This window comes from Aspergillus steynii, assembly GCF_002849105.1.
Source record: "Aspergillus steynii IBT 23096 chromosome Unknown P170scaffold_6, whole genome shotgun sequence".
NCBI classification, from domain to species: Eukaryota; Fungi; Ascomycota; class Eurotiomycetes; order Eurotiales; family Aspergillaceae; genus Aspergillus; species Aspergillus steynii.
Window position 1 is genome coordinate 1,380,102 of NW_020194403.1, and position 13,974 is coordinate 1,394,075.

Consider the following 13,974-nt stretch of genomic DNA (forward strand, 5'->3'; position numbering starts at 1 on the left):
GGCCGCGCTGAGTGCTCCCGAACACATCACCATCTTTCGCTCCCTCGCCCTGGACGCCATGGCTGCCTTCGCAGGGCTTTCCGCTGCTCATGCGATTCTCCTGGCTACTCACTGGTGTGCCACTGCAAATCTCTCTCATCTCCCGCTACTCCAAGCTCGATTTCCTGCATGCCTGCCCTCTGAGCGACTCTTGCGCATCATCTTGACCTTCCTCCCCGAGAGCACCGCGCCGCAGCGCTACACGTCCGTTGTCCAGGATATTGTGGACGGCGGTTCAAATCAGTTGGATACGGAGGAGGCCGATATCTCTTCCGTCAAAGATCTGACCGAGGCCGTTGCGAGGAAACGAGTACGGAAACTCCGTCTACTGCCACTCCGGTGTCCCGACGATGAAGACGGTCAGGATTCGGAGGACCTCTTAGCCCAATTCCTCATTCATCGAGCATACCGGATAGACGGCGAAACTTCCCTTCAACCCTTGATTCTCGATCTTCTCCTGCCGTTTTACGAACGCTCCCCGTCGGTGCGAACCTGGCTCATCTCGACCCTCCTCCCGCTGCTGCGATTAAACTACGAATATTACCCCAGCCAGGACGAGACTTTTTCGCTGGACACACTGGAGTCTATGGATGATCATACGGCAATTAACGTTCTTCTTTCGATGACTGGTGCGGAACGAAACGTCATGGACCTGGTTAATAATTTGCGGGGCTTAGTTGGTTCGTGGATGTATGGAAGCAATCGGTCCAAACGGCGAAGGCTCAGCCAAGCGGCGCAACAGAACTCGATTTCATCCCCCCCGGGTGAGACCCAGCCACTCACGAGGAACGGTGTCGGGTGGCACTATGTCAATGAGTGGTTGGTCTCGCGGAGTTTGGTGGATCTCGAAAGTGTTGTGCGCGCCTTTTCCAACTGGGGTGGACCCGAAGATGTGGACTTGGGAGGATATGATGAAGGCAACGGACAGTTACAGAAGGACGAGGTAACGGACTTGAGAATCCGCTATGCTCAGTCTGGACTTGCCGTCATTTACGCGAATGGCGACATCAGCGGGCCTTCCCTGGAGGGATCCAGTGAGGTCCTCGCTCGCGTTTCGAGGCTACTGGACTACGAAGACACATCATTTCTCACGTCAAACACATCGGCGCTTCCGTCGATCACATTCGAGGCAAACCGTATCTCATCGTCATCGAGAGTGTCTTTGCTGCAGAATGCCTTGCTTCTAGCCTCCAACCCGCTAACATACCCTTCCGCCTCCTCGGTTTCATTCCTGGGTGCTACACTTCTATCTCTTCGGATTTTGAATGAGCTCGGGTATCCTATTCCATGCAGGGCGGCTGCAAACATTTGTCTTCACAGCCATGAGGATATGCAACTGCTAGAATTGCGGAACGTAATGGCATCTGCTGTTAGGCAGACTCAATCTGGTCGGGACTGGAGGAAGACCCGCCAGCAGTTACTCTGGCTTCGAGATTGGGGGGCTGATTCCATGGGCCAAGCAGAGGACCATCCAAATTGTCACGGGCTCTTTTGGAGAGTTCCGCGGCATATTGTCGAGACAGAGGTTTTAAAAGCAATGCTGGATGCGAAAGGTGAGCGCCATTGGCAACTCGTGACTCTTCATCGGAATGCTAATATATATAGAATACAACTTGGCCGTCGAGCTTTACGTCACGTCAAGTTCCACCGTAAACCTTTCTCAAGTGGAGGAGGCTGTGAAGGAGGCTATCTTTTCGGCATACGATAACGCAAGCAATGGAAATCGAACACGAGGCGGCATGAGAAAGGCGCACGAAATGTAAGCCATGTTGAATCGAATCAACCGAGCAGGCTGATGTGCTAATTTGCCTTACGCAGTCTACAAGCATTCCAACCACACATGCCCGATTCCACCTCTTTCAAAAAGATCCACGCTCTCATCTCCGCGACGCATTCTCTGTCGTTCTACTCTCTAACTCTGCAGCACGGAGTCCCGTTCCAACCCGTCAGCATCCGCGTTCACTCAGACCCTCTCTCCCTGATCGAAAAGGTCCTCGATCAGAACTCCAAAGCCTACACCAAATTGGACGACCTTCTCAGCATCGGTCGAAACCTCGTTGCGGCCGGGTTTTCGCCTCACTTGCCCGACGACGAAGGCACCATCCCAGCTGATTCGGAAAATGCTGTCGTGACCGCCGAACGGCGCATTATGTCCCTGGCCATCTCTTCGGCTCTCTCGGACGACGACTTCGGCACCGCCTATTCATACATTCTCACCCGGCTCACTCCTCCCTCCCTTATATCCACGTCATCCCCGCTTACCAACCCAGCCGTGAAAGACGATATCTCGTGGCGTGCCGTCTATAATGCCGGACGTTACCGCTCGCAGACAGCATCCGCTAGTCCCAATCTCCAATTCCAAATTACCCGGCTGTCTCAACGCATGGAGCTTCTCTCTTTAGCTCTGATCCTCGTGCCGTCACCCGACCCACTACCGGAGGTTCTAGGCGCCTGGAGACGATGCGACGAGGAGATGACGGGGCTGCGCACGCGCGAGTCCGAAGAGGAAGAAATCTGGGATACCAAGGGCGACCGTATTTCCATGGTGCCGGGCGGTTTTGGCCCCACCGACAGCGAGCAGGACGCCTTTGAAACGCAACAGCATCACGCTCGACGCGCCCGGGCCCAACAACAGCAGAGTCGCCTCAATCTTGAGGAAGCCCCGATGGGTCTATTCGAAGTCGCCCGCGGCGCCGCCCTTGCCCTTCACAAAAATGCATTTCCCCTGCGCGGGGCCGCAGAAACAGATGCCGACGCAGATCCCCCGTCTGACCCGCTGCATCACTCGGCGTCTCATGTGCGTGGACCTAGCGACGACGAGCGAGTCCGCAAGCGCGACGTCGTCAGTAATATGGTTACGGGCGGATTGGCCAGCGGCATTGGATGGGTCCTCGGTGCTCAGCCAGTAAATCGTTAATCGTTTTTTTTGTCTATTATTTCTGACGAGAGTTATGACTTGGTGGTTCGGTGGGCTTTTCTTTTGTTGCCACAAAACCGCGTTGATATCATGTGACGATGCATTGCAGGCGTATAACATTAATCTCATTCCAAATCCAGTACATAAATTCAATATCTTGAGTACGCAGTATGTATTCCTCTATATTTCCTTTTAAACCGGTTTCTCAATTTCTCATAAATGCATCGCCAAGGATGTAACATTCACGACGCAAAATCTAAACGCGCCGGCAGAATCCAAAACTCTATCGTGCATTGCTTACGGACAACCTAGACAGTCCTAGTCCTAGGTAGTAGTCTGATGTAAGATATGTAAATCCAATACCCTCCAGGCGGGGAACTACCTCCGTATGATCTGTATCTGATCTTGATATTCGACATTCGGTGCAGATCGCACGAAGCACCAGTCTGGATATTGGGCAGGTGCTTTGTTCGACTCCAGACCAGATCTGGCTAAGAGCAGGAGGATTTAGTATCAAAGGTTTCAATTATGCTACCTAAGTAGGTAAACATATTTTATTTGAACGGAAAGAAACGCCCATATATTGGATTTTCCAGTATCGAATTCGAACTTAGGCTCGATGTAACCTGACCTTACAGACAAGTCGCACGGAGTATGCAGGAAGATGAAACATGATCTCCGGGGCAGGAATCACAGGATACGCCTCGGATTGATTGATTTTCAGCCGAAAGCAGATGACCAAGGGTCGAGGCATGAGATCGAGACTGTCTCACCTAGAGAGGTTACTACTAACGTTACTAGAAAGCTTAGTAACATCCATCTATGGCTTCAAAGTCATTTGGCAAGCCTATGCATATGTACCGGTTTCATTCATCAATGAGGTAAACCTAGGGAGATAGACTCTGAAAGAAAGTTCAAGAAAATATATGGAAACAAACTCAACGAACCAATAGATCACCCGTTCGTCCGGTCCAAGAAAACAGTGGAAATTCAACAAAAAACACCCACATGCGTCAGCACCGCTGGCCGCTGAAGGGGATGTATTTTCAGACCAAGAACAATCTCAATCGAGCAAGAAAAGTAGAGCAGACGGCGCAAAGACAACCGAGATGAAGGGGATCGATGCAAAAGAAGGCACAAAATCAACGCTGGATCAGCGACACAAAAAATCAAGGAAAGACATGATCATCAAAATCAGGTATAGGAATCTCCCAACTCCATAAGGATCGACAATGGCAAAATGCGGGAAATCAAACTAAATGAGCGTCGTCAAATGATCACAATTCGTATGCTTTTCTTTTGACATCCTGGTCAAACCAAGGGCCAGCCACTTGTAAGCGTAAGGAGAGACCGTAATATATGCGATGCATTATAAGGGGATGATGCGGGGATGGCGATGGATATAATGGAGGGGATCAAGCGAAAAAAAAAATCACGCAAAGGAATCGAATCATCGGTCGGTCGGCTGCACGGAAATGAGAAAGAAGGGCGAGGCTCTACTCGTTCCAGCCCCACACTTGCTTCACGAAGTTTGCCATGTTGACTTTTTTGTTCTTCATGTCCAGCACCCAAGGATGTTCCAGCATCCGCCATGGAGTGGCTCTTCGTGGAGGTTCTTTCTCGAGACTACATTGGGTTAGTTTCACGCTGCACCAGAAGATTGAACGTCATGCTCGAGGTAACATACCAGCATTCAATAAAGTATTTGAACTTGTCGGACCAGCGAATGCCACTTTCGGGTTCATCCTTCAGCTTGGGAATCGGTTGGCGGACGATGTACGTCAGGAGGTCAATAAGGCCCGCGCGAGGCTGCATTTCAGTGCCGTCGGCAGGGAACGGGAAGCGATGTTGGGCGACTTCAAGCAAGGTCACTCCCAGAGACCACACGTCGGACGTGATGGTGTAGGATTGGCCGGTAATTCGCTCGGGGGCCATGTAGTAGGAGGTACCGATGAACGTGTTCGCGTCACCCTTGGTGCCGAATTCTCCACTGACACCGAAATCACAGAGTTTTACCTGTCCATCGCGGCATAAAAGAATGTTTGACGGCTTGATGTCTGCAGTCAAACCAGTCAGCATCAGGCCCCAACTGCCTATCAATGTGGATATAAGACACATACCTCGGTGAATGATTTTTCGGCTGTGGAGATACGTCAACCCGTTCAGTACCCCTTCGGCCACCTTGCCCAGCACCTTCTCTCCGGTTCGACCACCCAACTTTTTCACTTCCTTGTATATACTGTCCAGACTGCCTCCTTCGCAGAATTCCATTGCGATCGAAATGGTCCCCGTCGACTTGTCCATGAACGCGCCGTAGTAACGACAGATATGGTCGGATGCACAGTCTTTATTAAAATTAAGCTCTCGGACAATTTGCTTCTTCACGTCAGGGTTGGGGTCCGTCGTGATGATCTAGCATCGGTTAGCGCCGTATCAAAACCAGCTTCTTCGCCGGGACACTCCCATCGGCAACAAGACTCACCTTGAGAGCGAAGACCGTCTTTCCCTCCTTCAGTTTGCATCGGGTGACCGCACCACCGGCACCTTCACCCAAGCTACCCAGTTCCTCGATTTTCTTCGATTCACTTGCGGCCAACCAGCCTTCGTCATCCAGATCGTCGACATCCAAGGGCCTGCCCTTCTCCAAGCTCAACTTATCCAGATCCGGGATCAACCCGTTGACGCTGCTGTCTCGCTCCACGGGCACGGCGCCCTCCCGATCGGAGTAGACGGAACTGATGGCGGAAGAGGGGTCGGGGGTGCTTCCGTGCGGTTGACGCAGCCCCATGGCGAATGACAGGGCTGAATAATTGGAGGACGACGCCGAGGCCGGACCGCTCGCTTTTCCATCTAGATAGGTGAAGCTTCCCGTTCGCGAATGCCCGTTCGGTTCGTTCAGGCCGTTGGTGGCTAGAGGCGGCGGCTTGGGTCGGCCGTTGGATTGCGGGACATCCTGACTGCTGCCCATGGGGGTCGCTAGGCGAAGTTGAGGGGGCGCTGGTCGGCCGGCCGGGCGCTGCAGCTGAGGGCCGTCGGCGGCGGCAGCAGCAGGAACGGGAGCGGGAGCGGGCGCCGGCACGCCATTTCCAGTGACGGGGCGAGCATTGGGAGACGGCGGGATACCCAAGGTGAGTTTGGGAGGGCGAGGACTGTTGCCGTTGGCAGGGCTGGCGTTCTTGTTGCGATTACCCGGCACGGGCGGTTTGAGGAGGGGAACGGCGGAGGATGACATGGCGAGATTGTTTTGCCTCTCACCAGGCAAAAACAACTCGTTCGGGTCCGCCAGGGTAGCCAGATCGGCGGCTTTTGAGGTAGACACTTTGAAAGAGTGGAACGGAGAAAGAGGGGGGAAAAGAGCAGACGACCAGGGGAGGCGAGACGGCGAACAAAGGAGGGCCGTGGGGCGTTTGGCTGGACTGGTGGCGGTCGCAGATGTGAGGGATTATTATGAGGGGTAAGACAAGACTAGATGCAAGAGAAAGACAAGAAAGTACGAAGCGACAGGGGAAAAGAGAGACAGATGGGGAAGTTGACTAGTCCGTCAATCAGTCAGAGCGAGAGCGAGAGCGAGAGAAAGTGAGAGAGTGAGAGAGTGAGGGGGTGGCAGAGAAAATAAGAAATGGGGGGAGACACTTTTTGCCCTCTCTTATTAAGAAATAGATGAAGAGAGAAAGCAAACAAGCGAATGTTGCGAGAAGGGAAGTGGATGGACAACACAAGAGAAAAGAAAAGAAGAAAAAAAAGAACCGGGCTGGATGGAAAGAGCAGTGATTTTATTTAAATTGATCGATTGGGTTGAGGTGATTTAATGACGGACGGGGCCGTTGGATCGCTAAAAGGATGGAAGCTTTGCACCTGGATCAAGTCAGGTCGAGAATAGCAACGGCGCCAATCATCGGATGCGGGTGGGACGGCGGAGGAGGAGCAGGAAGGAATGATGGCAGCGGCAGACATGGACAGACTGAAGGGAATCCAAACGAGGATGACGGAGAGCGAGTGGGGCGTTTCAAAAGGCGCCTAGAGAGGCTTCATCATTCGGTCTTGGGACGAGGGAGATAGATTGCCGCATGGAGCTATTTGGGGGGAGGGTGTCTTATGATTGGGATTCTACAGCGCACCGTTCGAATGATTCTGTCGAATCGTACGCAGTAGGAGTAAGTAGTTCCGGGCAGATACAGATTGTGGTATATCGTTTGGATGCTGCCTGGGGATTCAGGCTGCCAGGCAGAGACTTTGCAGAATTTGCACTTTCCCGATCGGGACGAGGGCAGCCCTACGAGCCGATTTGTCATGGAGTGACTTAACTCACTACGGAGTAGTTACCTTACCTACCAGTGGTTAGCTGGCTATGATGCTATCCTCCGTAATCCTGTGTCCGCCGGAAGGAATAAAGCCTCATCTGAAACCCGATTAATTATAGAACACTCATTGGCCGCCCAATCTATCTGTGGCGGTACACTCGGTCCTACCCACTGCAGGCTCTGGAGATCTACGGTCTTGGTCTCCGCGGATGATTTTGGATGAGATGATCTGGCATATCGTCTAGATGTCTACTAAGTATCGAGATAGTGACTGTAGTTCTTTGGATGCATATAGTATACTCCGTCCACGAGGATATCTTCTGATGAACAATCCGCCGCGTCAGCCATCGGCAGCGCTTGGGCCCTCGGGGCACGTGCGGCCTCAGCCTTGTGATGCGAATGTCGCAAAACACGCCATTTGCTCTGGCATGGACCTTTCGATCTCAAGCGATGAAGCTTCCAAAGTTCCAAGCGACCCGACTCCAGCACTAATCGACTCCTGACATCATCTCTACCGATGCTGGACCCCTCGCTCGATTCCGTAAATGTGACTTCCGAATCGTCCTCAACTCTTGACTCTCCAGTCCGACCCACCGGTTTAAAATAGCACTGTGCGCCCCATTTGCACCGCCATAATGCAGCGGGAAACCGGACTACGGGCGCAACAATCGAAATTGACTGGTCAGTGGGCATGCGAAGTGCTAATAATATCCGTAATTGACGGAGGATCGAGCATTAATTAAGGGAACGCCATGGCCTGTTTCATCTCATTGGTAGGTAGGATCTTGCGCCGACAGCCACCTGTGGCTTGCGAGGCTCGTCTGTCCTTGTCTCGGATCGGGAGGCTTGTCGTTTTTCGCCCTTCTTCCGTCTTCCCGAACGGAGGACTCGGATGAGGTCATGAAGCTGAGCTGTGTGATCTTATCCCATGCCGGTCTACTGCACAGTACTTTGTGCAACGGGCTTGACTGCAGCCGAATTCCACCTACTACTCCGTACTGTCCTACCACAACTCACAGGTAGACGCGCGGCATGGACGATCCTCGCTTGGGCTGGACCCCACCAGATCATCCAACTGACTGGCAGGGATGGGCATGATCAAGAGAAATATCGTCGGAATCAGTGAATGGCAGACATGCATTTTGACGCCGGTTCCTGAGGCATCCGTCTGTCTGTCCGGAACCCTGGTCGTGCGTGCGTAGTTCGCTTGACAGATCCAGGGCTTACTGTTTACCCCAAATTCTTTCCTCTCGGTTGGCAGGAAGTTTAGGAACCCCTCCATCGAACCATGAAACCCTGAACCCCTCCATCGGCGGAAACAAACAATCAAAGTAAAAAGCCGGGGTAATCGAGTGGTTCCTTGCAACGAGCCCATCGATTTGACCCTGAACTTGGCCCGGAGGATGGATCCTAGCAAATGCAAAAACATGCTATTTTTCTATTCCTGGGACTGGGAGACGCAACTGTCTGCCGAACCCAAGAACTTTCTTTTCGCCCTTCCCCTGTTGATCGGTGGAGCAAACACCACTCACTCGGACGTTTGTCTTGCTTGGATTTTTGACTCTCGACATGACCTATGAGAATGGCATGCTCATGCGACATACGTAGACAACCCCCCACTAGTCAAGGGGTATGCTATTTATGCCGATAAACTATGAACTATGAGGAATCCTGAAAGCAGCGACAACCTATCAGTTACTGTTCTTAAATGATCCGGGTATCTAGGCCCCAGACTACTAACTGACTGTACCCCTGATGAACAAATAGCGGGTTTTTCCCGTCCCCTTTTCTTCCCGTCAATCAATCACTCAATCCATCAATTAATCGTGGCCTAAAAAAAGAAACCGTGCTGGCAGACAGACAGGACAGGACAGAACCTGGAGAACGGACCCTGATAGGAACCCTTCCGAGTGACGCCCGTCCTTGAAGTTGAAGGAATCCAAATTCAATAGTTTTGTTGATCACCATCTATGGTGGGTTGTGCCCACTGCGCCCGTCCTGTTCTCACACGGTCCAGATGGAAGTACCGCCGAGTACAGCTTACATGGTATTACCCCTGGCGGTACAACATCCCATGGAGTGTGCGATCCAAGTCCCACCTGCCGACTACGTTGGGAGGACTTTTGTCCTTCCTATAAGAGTAGAATGCTGATATAGGAAGTATGTTTGTGTGGCTACTGACTAGCTACCACTTCGCAGCTCCTCCGTAGTAACCATTACTACAGCATATGTACGAATACGGGGCAACGGGTCCCTGTCGTATAGCCTAAGCTTTAATTAAGCCCCCAACGCGGCTAGCCACAAGCCAAGGGTCCTTTGCGGTTGATTATTGACGCCGCCAGATTTCTAGACCGCTGTCGATGGCACGGATGTACAGGGTACATGTGTACATCGTGGCGTGCGCTACCACCTGGGAAGCTAGGTGGCGGGTGTACTCTGTGCGCTGTACTTATATGTGCATGGCGGTGTTGACGCAGGTACACAGGCCCCAAGACCGCCATGCAGATTCTGGCCCCTTCGACACCCTTCATCAGCATAAGCATAAGCGTCTCGCCCTCGACTTGGGAAGTTAGGCTGTGCGGTGTACTCCGTACGGAGAATGTACGACATGCACATACCAAGGTCCAATAGGTACCTTACCTCAAAGGGAGGGGGAAGATTACAGGATGAAACGGTTAGCATCTTACCGAGGGGAAGGTTGACAGGCCAGAAATTGTGCAATCTCGGCAGAGAATTGACACCAACTCTAGGCCCTGCTCCGCTGGCTGCGCTGTACTGTGCAGGAGTGTAGGAAGATTGAATTTCATATGATTATATTAATTACCGCTCCATAGTTCATTATGTTGTGAATTGGATTTCCCCGTATGTTTGGAATATTACCATTATTATGTCCACACCGAAGATGGTTTTTCCAAGATAATTATGGAACGAGAGACAGGGGGAGTGGGTCCACCCTCCACCCTCCATCTACGACGGGGGAGTCATTGGTCAATGGTGGGGGACGCGGGAGCCACAGCGGGATGGTGGCAACCTCGACAAGTGGGGCTCAGCGTCAGGAACGGGCTGCCTGGACGGGCCTGATTGGGCGGCGTCGGCAACCTGAAACAAAGCCTAACCGGGTGCACAACGTCCTGTGGCTTGGCAACGACACACCAACTTTCCGACGCCCCCCCTGATGATGGAGACTCGGGGCTGGTTGGTGTTTGGTCGCCAGAACTTGCCGTGTTCCTGGTGCTCCGTAGGGCAGGAGAGACGGCTCGTACGGAGTACTCCGTAAACAAACCGTTGTTCATGTAATTCCTGTAAGAATGTGCGGCGTGAACAACCACCCACGAAAGATAGACCTCTATCGCACGCCTCTGCCGCCGCGAGACAGAACTATCGAAGGTGTAGGGCCGAGAATCCCCCAAACTAGTTGGATGACGCGGAATCCATCGATCCACAGCCACGATGACCTCTCAAGTTTCTGGTCCTTGTCTCAAAGCAGCAAGCGACCGACAGATCATCGGCGCGATACTTTTGCAACCCAGTGTAAGCAAGACAAGAAACTAAGCGCCAAACTAGTGCCTCGCGACCGGTCTCGTCCACCAACCACGATGACCAAACCCCCAATTTCCACGAGGGGCCCTCGAGCGCGGCGGCCCCATCCGGTTGAATGGACTGCCTATGAGGGCAACAATACACCTCACCGTCTCGATCAATCACCGCTGCAGCGCACGGCGGGCTCCACCGGGCTTGCAGGTCTGAGTTGCTTCTCTCTCCCCTTTTTCGTCCCTGAGACGATCTCCAGGGTAATCTCCCGGGCCATACAAAGGCCGCCGGCCCTCCCTCCCTTCTCGATCTTCTGATTCTAATCCGTTCCTTCTTTCTATCAAGTCCAACTTGTTTGAAGCATATCCAACTTGACTTCGGTCATCCACTCTCTTTTTCACACCCCAACTATCCACTCTCTTTCTTAATTCGAAACCTTTATACACGGTTCTTTTCAACCAAAAAAACCCACAAACCATCACAATGCGTTTCACTGCTGCTTCCATTGCTCTCTTCGCCGGCCTGGCCGTTGCTGCCCCTGAGGGCATCCACACCGTCTACCAGACCGAGGACGTGACCATCACCTCCTGCGCGCCCGATGTCACCGACTGCCCTGGCCGCCAGCCCCAGACCTCCACCCCCGAGGGTGTTGAGCCCGTGACCACCCCTGCTGCTCCTCCCGTGGCCACCACCCAGGCCTCCGAGGTCCCCCCCGCGGAGCCCACCTCTGAGTCTCCCGCGCAGCCCACCAGCGAGGCTGAGGTTCCTCCCACCGAGCCCACCACCGCTCCCGCCGGTGTGCCCTCCAGCCCCAGCGAGCCCAGCCAGCCCGTCGTCCCCGGCGTCCCCGGCACCAGCAACCCCGTCGTGCCCCCCGCTGCTCCCTCCAGCAGCTCCCCCGTCATCCCCGGCAACCCCGGCAACCCTGGCGTCCCTACCGGCCCTGCTGCCCAGACCTCCGTCGTGGCCGTCACCACCTGCGTGCCCACCGTCACCTACTCCACCATCACCGGCCCCTCCGGCGTCTCTCCCACCGGCCCCCCCGCTAAGCCCTCCAACCCCGTCATCCCCGGCGGCAACTCCCCCGGCAACACCCCCGGTGTTGGCGTCGGCCCCAGCGGTAGCGCTACGTGAGTTCATCTGAGATCTACCTTCTATCTGATCTTCCAACTGACATTTCTCCAGCCCCTCCACCTCCGCCCCCGGTGCTCTCTTCACCGGTGCTGCCAGCTCCGTCTCCGGCTCTTTCGGTTTCGCCGGTGCTGCCGCCGCTGCCGCTTTCTTCCTGGCTTAAATTTCTTCCCTTTCTTGTGTATAGTGGTAACCGCCTCCGGGGTCACTCGATGAGTCCGTGACCTCCAGCGTCCCGGGGTGTTTTTGTCAAACGAAGCAGTTCCAGGATCGGGAGATCGGTCGATCGAGACTAGATCTCGGGCGGTGCAATGTCATTTAGAATTCGTGTGGATATGGGGTGTGGGATGCAGAAGAGAGTAATATGACTTCCTTCTTGTGTCGTCTTTTTTCCTTTTGGTTTTCCTTTTCTTTTCTCGTCTATATATCCTTTTATATTTCTTTTTTATTGCTTTCTTGGTCCATTGCTTCGGAGTTGTTTTGTGAAGCACTTGGCTGGATACGATTTAATGTAAACCATGAACGCTTCCATTATCCATTCCGAGCAGTAATTTTACTTTTTACTTTTTGCAGTATACCTCTTGATAGAGTTTTGAGTAGGTCTCCTGGGTCGTGTGGACTGAACCGTGCCCTGTGTAACTTCGATGTAACTTCCCCGGGAGCACTTCCTTGTCACTGCGTCCCGTGTACTACCCAAGGCGCACTCTGATATCGGCGATCCGTCTCGTCCCCAGTAAGGTGCGTCTGCTTGAAACTCATTTCCCTGCACTTGCTGTTCATTCCTCCCTATGGCGTTGTGACCCTGAAAAAAGTACCAGTACAACATATATCACGTTTGACTATAAAATCCGTGTCATTCAAAACATTTAAACATTTACGAAACATTTAATCTGTAACCCAGCGAGACAGGAGCCAGGAGCAGTTTCCGTTGTATATCTATAATATACCTTTAGTCAGTGAGTGCCTGAAACGCCAGGCGTATGCAAACGCCCGTCTGGATAGACACCCCGTCCATCCCTCCATCTCTAGATAATTAAACCTACCAAATTATGAAGCGATCCAGTGCAGAATACCGAGCGCATTTTCCCAAGTATCCAACGCAGATATATCTCGTGGCACCGGGATTTCTACCATAAGAAGCACAAATTAAACCAACCGCCAAGCACGCCAAACTTGCAGACACATCAAGTATAATCTCCGGCCATACAACGTGCCTAGGCATTAATATAAATGAGCAAAAACCCACCGAGTATTCCAACCACGGAGATATCCGACCGACTGATCGACCGACCGACTGACTCGCTCGCACCGAGGAGGGCTGAATCAGGCTGATCGCAAACCTCCCCCCGGGCGGGGGGGCCAATCCCAGTGCCGGGCTCTCTCGGATCCTAGCCACAATCCCCGTCAGAAGGGCCAAGCCAGGCAAAGCGAGGGACACCGTTTCGGATGAATGAAAAAATGGAAAAAAAGGGAGAGCTCGACTTGATTTGATCGGGACTCGGGAGGACTCAGATCGGGAGTTGACAGGGGTGGGCTGTTTCGAAGCTGTCGATCGCAGTTTGAGGATCGATGTTTGGATGGCAGTGCCTGGGTTAGTTGAGTGTTTGATCTTCTGATATTCTTTGTATGGTTTGATATCTTTGCTGCAGAATCGTGCCGTTGAGGGTTTGATATCTGCAGCAGAGGGATGTGTGTGATGCCCTCGCGACCTGTTACCGCATCGAGATAATGACACGAGGTGACTGCGTCTGGTTCAGTTGTGAACACCGACCGACCGGGACACTCTGGTAGACTATATCCGTGGAGTAGATGGGCGGTGGAGAATTATTGATTATTGATTACTGAATATTGAATGCTAACTACCAATTATTCCAGATAGGATTATTGACTCCAGAGCCCGGGACTTGACATGCTGCACAAACCCTGCAAATCTCATAAACCTCCGAGCGAGCGAAAACAAGCCCATCGCGATCGTCCAAAGCCGACAGACAGAACTTCAGAAGACAGATAATTCCCACGACGAGCCAACCAGAGGCCCATTTGCAAAGGAATTGA

The 13,974-nt window shown here is 52.8% G+C and overlaps 4 protein-coding genes across 4 annotated transcripts; 3 read left to right on the forward strand and 1 right to left on the reverse strand.

The window, feature by feature from the left end:
- The first annotated feature begins 43 nt into the window (after positions 1–43).
- On the forward strand, positions 44–3,123 carry P170DRAFT_412133 (secretory pathway Sec39 family protein). Its single transcript, XM_024846923.1, has 3 exons — positions 44–1,592; positions 1,645–1,798; positions 1,858–3,123. The coding sequence occupies exons 1-3, from the start codon at positions 59–61 to the stop codon at positions 2,954–2,956; spliced, it is 2,787 nt and encodes a 928-aa protein (XP_024702120.1). The 5' UTR covers positions 44–58; the 3' UTR covers positions 2,957–3,123.
- A 1,329-nt stretch (positions 3,124–4,452) lies between these two features.
- On the reverse strand, positions 4,453–6,188 carry P170DRAFT_428093 (dual-specificity mitogen-activated protein kinase kinase; the record flags this gene model as incomplete). The annotated part of the gene is made up of 4 exons (XM_024847826.1): positions 4,453–4,582; positions 4,644–5,013; positions 5,077–5,368; positions 5,439–6,188. The coding sequence occupies 4 exons, from the start codon at positions 6,186–6,188 to the stop codon at positions 4,453–4,455; spliced, it is 1,542 nt and encodes a 513-aa protein (XP_024702121.1).
- Positions 6,189–10,430: 4,242 nt separating this feature from the next.
- P170DRAFT_223798 (uncharacterized protein) lies at positions 10,431–11,188 on the forward strand. The gene has a single exon (XM_024842875.1). It carries the CDS (start codon positions 10,566–10,568, stop codon positions 11,103–11,105), a length of 540 nt encoding a protein of 179 aa, XP_024702122.1. The 5' UTR covers positions 10,431–10,565; the 3' UTR covers positions 11,106–11,188.
- P170DRAFT_466216 (GPI anchored serine-rich protein) lies at positions 10,984–12,404 on the forward strand. Its single transcript, XM_024852399.1, has 2 exons — positions 10,984–11,918; positions 11,974–12,404. Exons 1-2 carry the CDS (start codon positions 11,272–11,274, stop codon positions 12,080–12,082), a joined length of 756 nt encoding a protein of 251 aa, XP_024702123.1. The 5' UTR covers positions 10,984–11,271; the 3' UTR covers positions 12,083–12,404.
- Positions 12,405–13,974: the final 1,570 nt, after the last annotated feature.

Coding starts and splice junctions, on each gene's coding strand:
- P170DRAFT_412133 (XM_024846923.1), top strand. CDS start 59: ATGGCTGCCTTCGCAGGGCTTTCCGCTGCTCATGCGATTCTCCTGGCT. Junction 1,593..1,644: donor AGCAATGCTGGATGCGAAAG/GTGAGCGCCATT, acceptor TAATATATATAG/AATACAACTTGGCCGTCGAG. Junction 1,799..1,857: donor ATGAGAAAGGCGCACGAAAT/GTAAGCCATGTT, acceptor TGCCTTACGCAG/TCTACAAGCATTCCAACCAC.
- P170DRAFT_223798 (XM_024842875.1), top strand. CDS start 10,566: ATGTGCGGCGTGAACAACCACCCACGAAAGATAGACCTCTATCGCACG.
- P170DRAFT_466216 (XM_024852399.1), top strand. CDS start 11,272: ATGCGTTTCACTGCTGCTTCCATTGCTCTCTTCGCCGGCCTGGCCGTT. Junction 11,919..11,973: donor GGCCCCAGCGGTAGCGCTAC/GTGAGTTCATCT, acceptor ACATTTCTCCAG/CCCCTCCACCTCCGCCCCCG.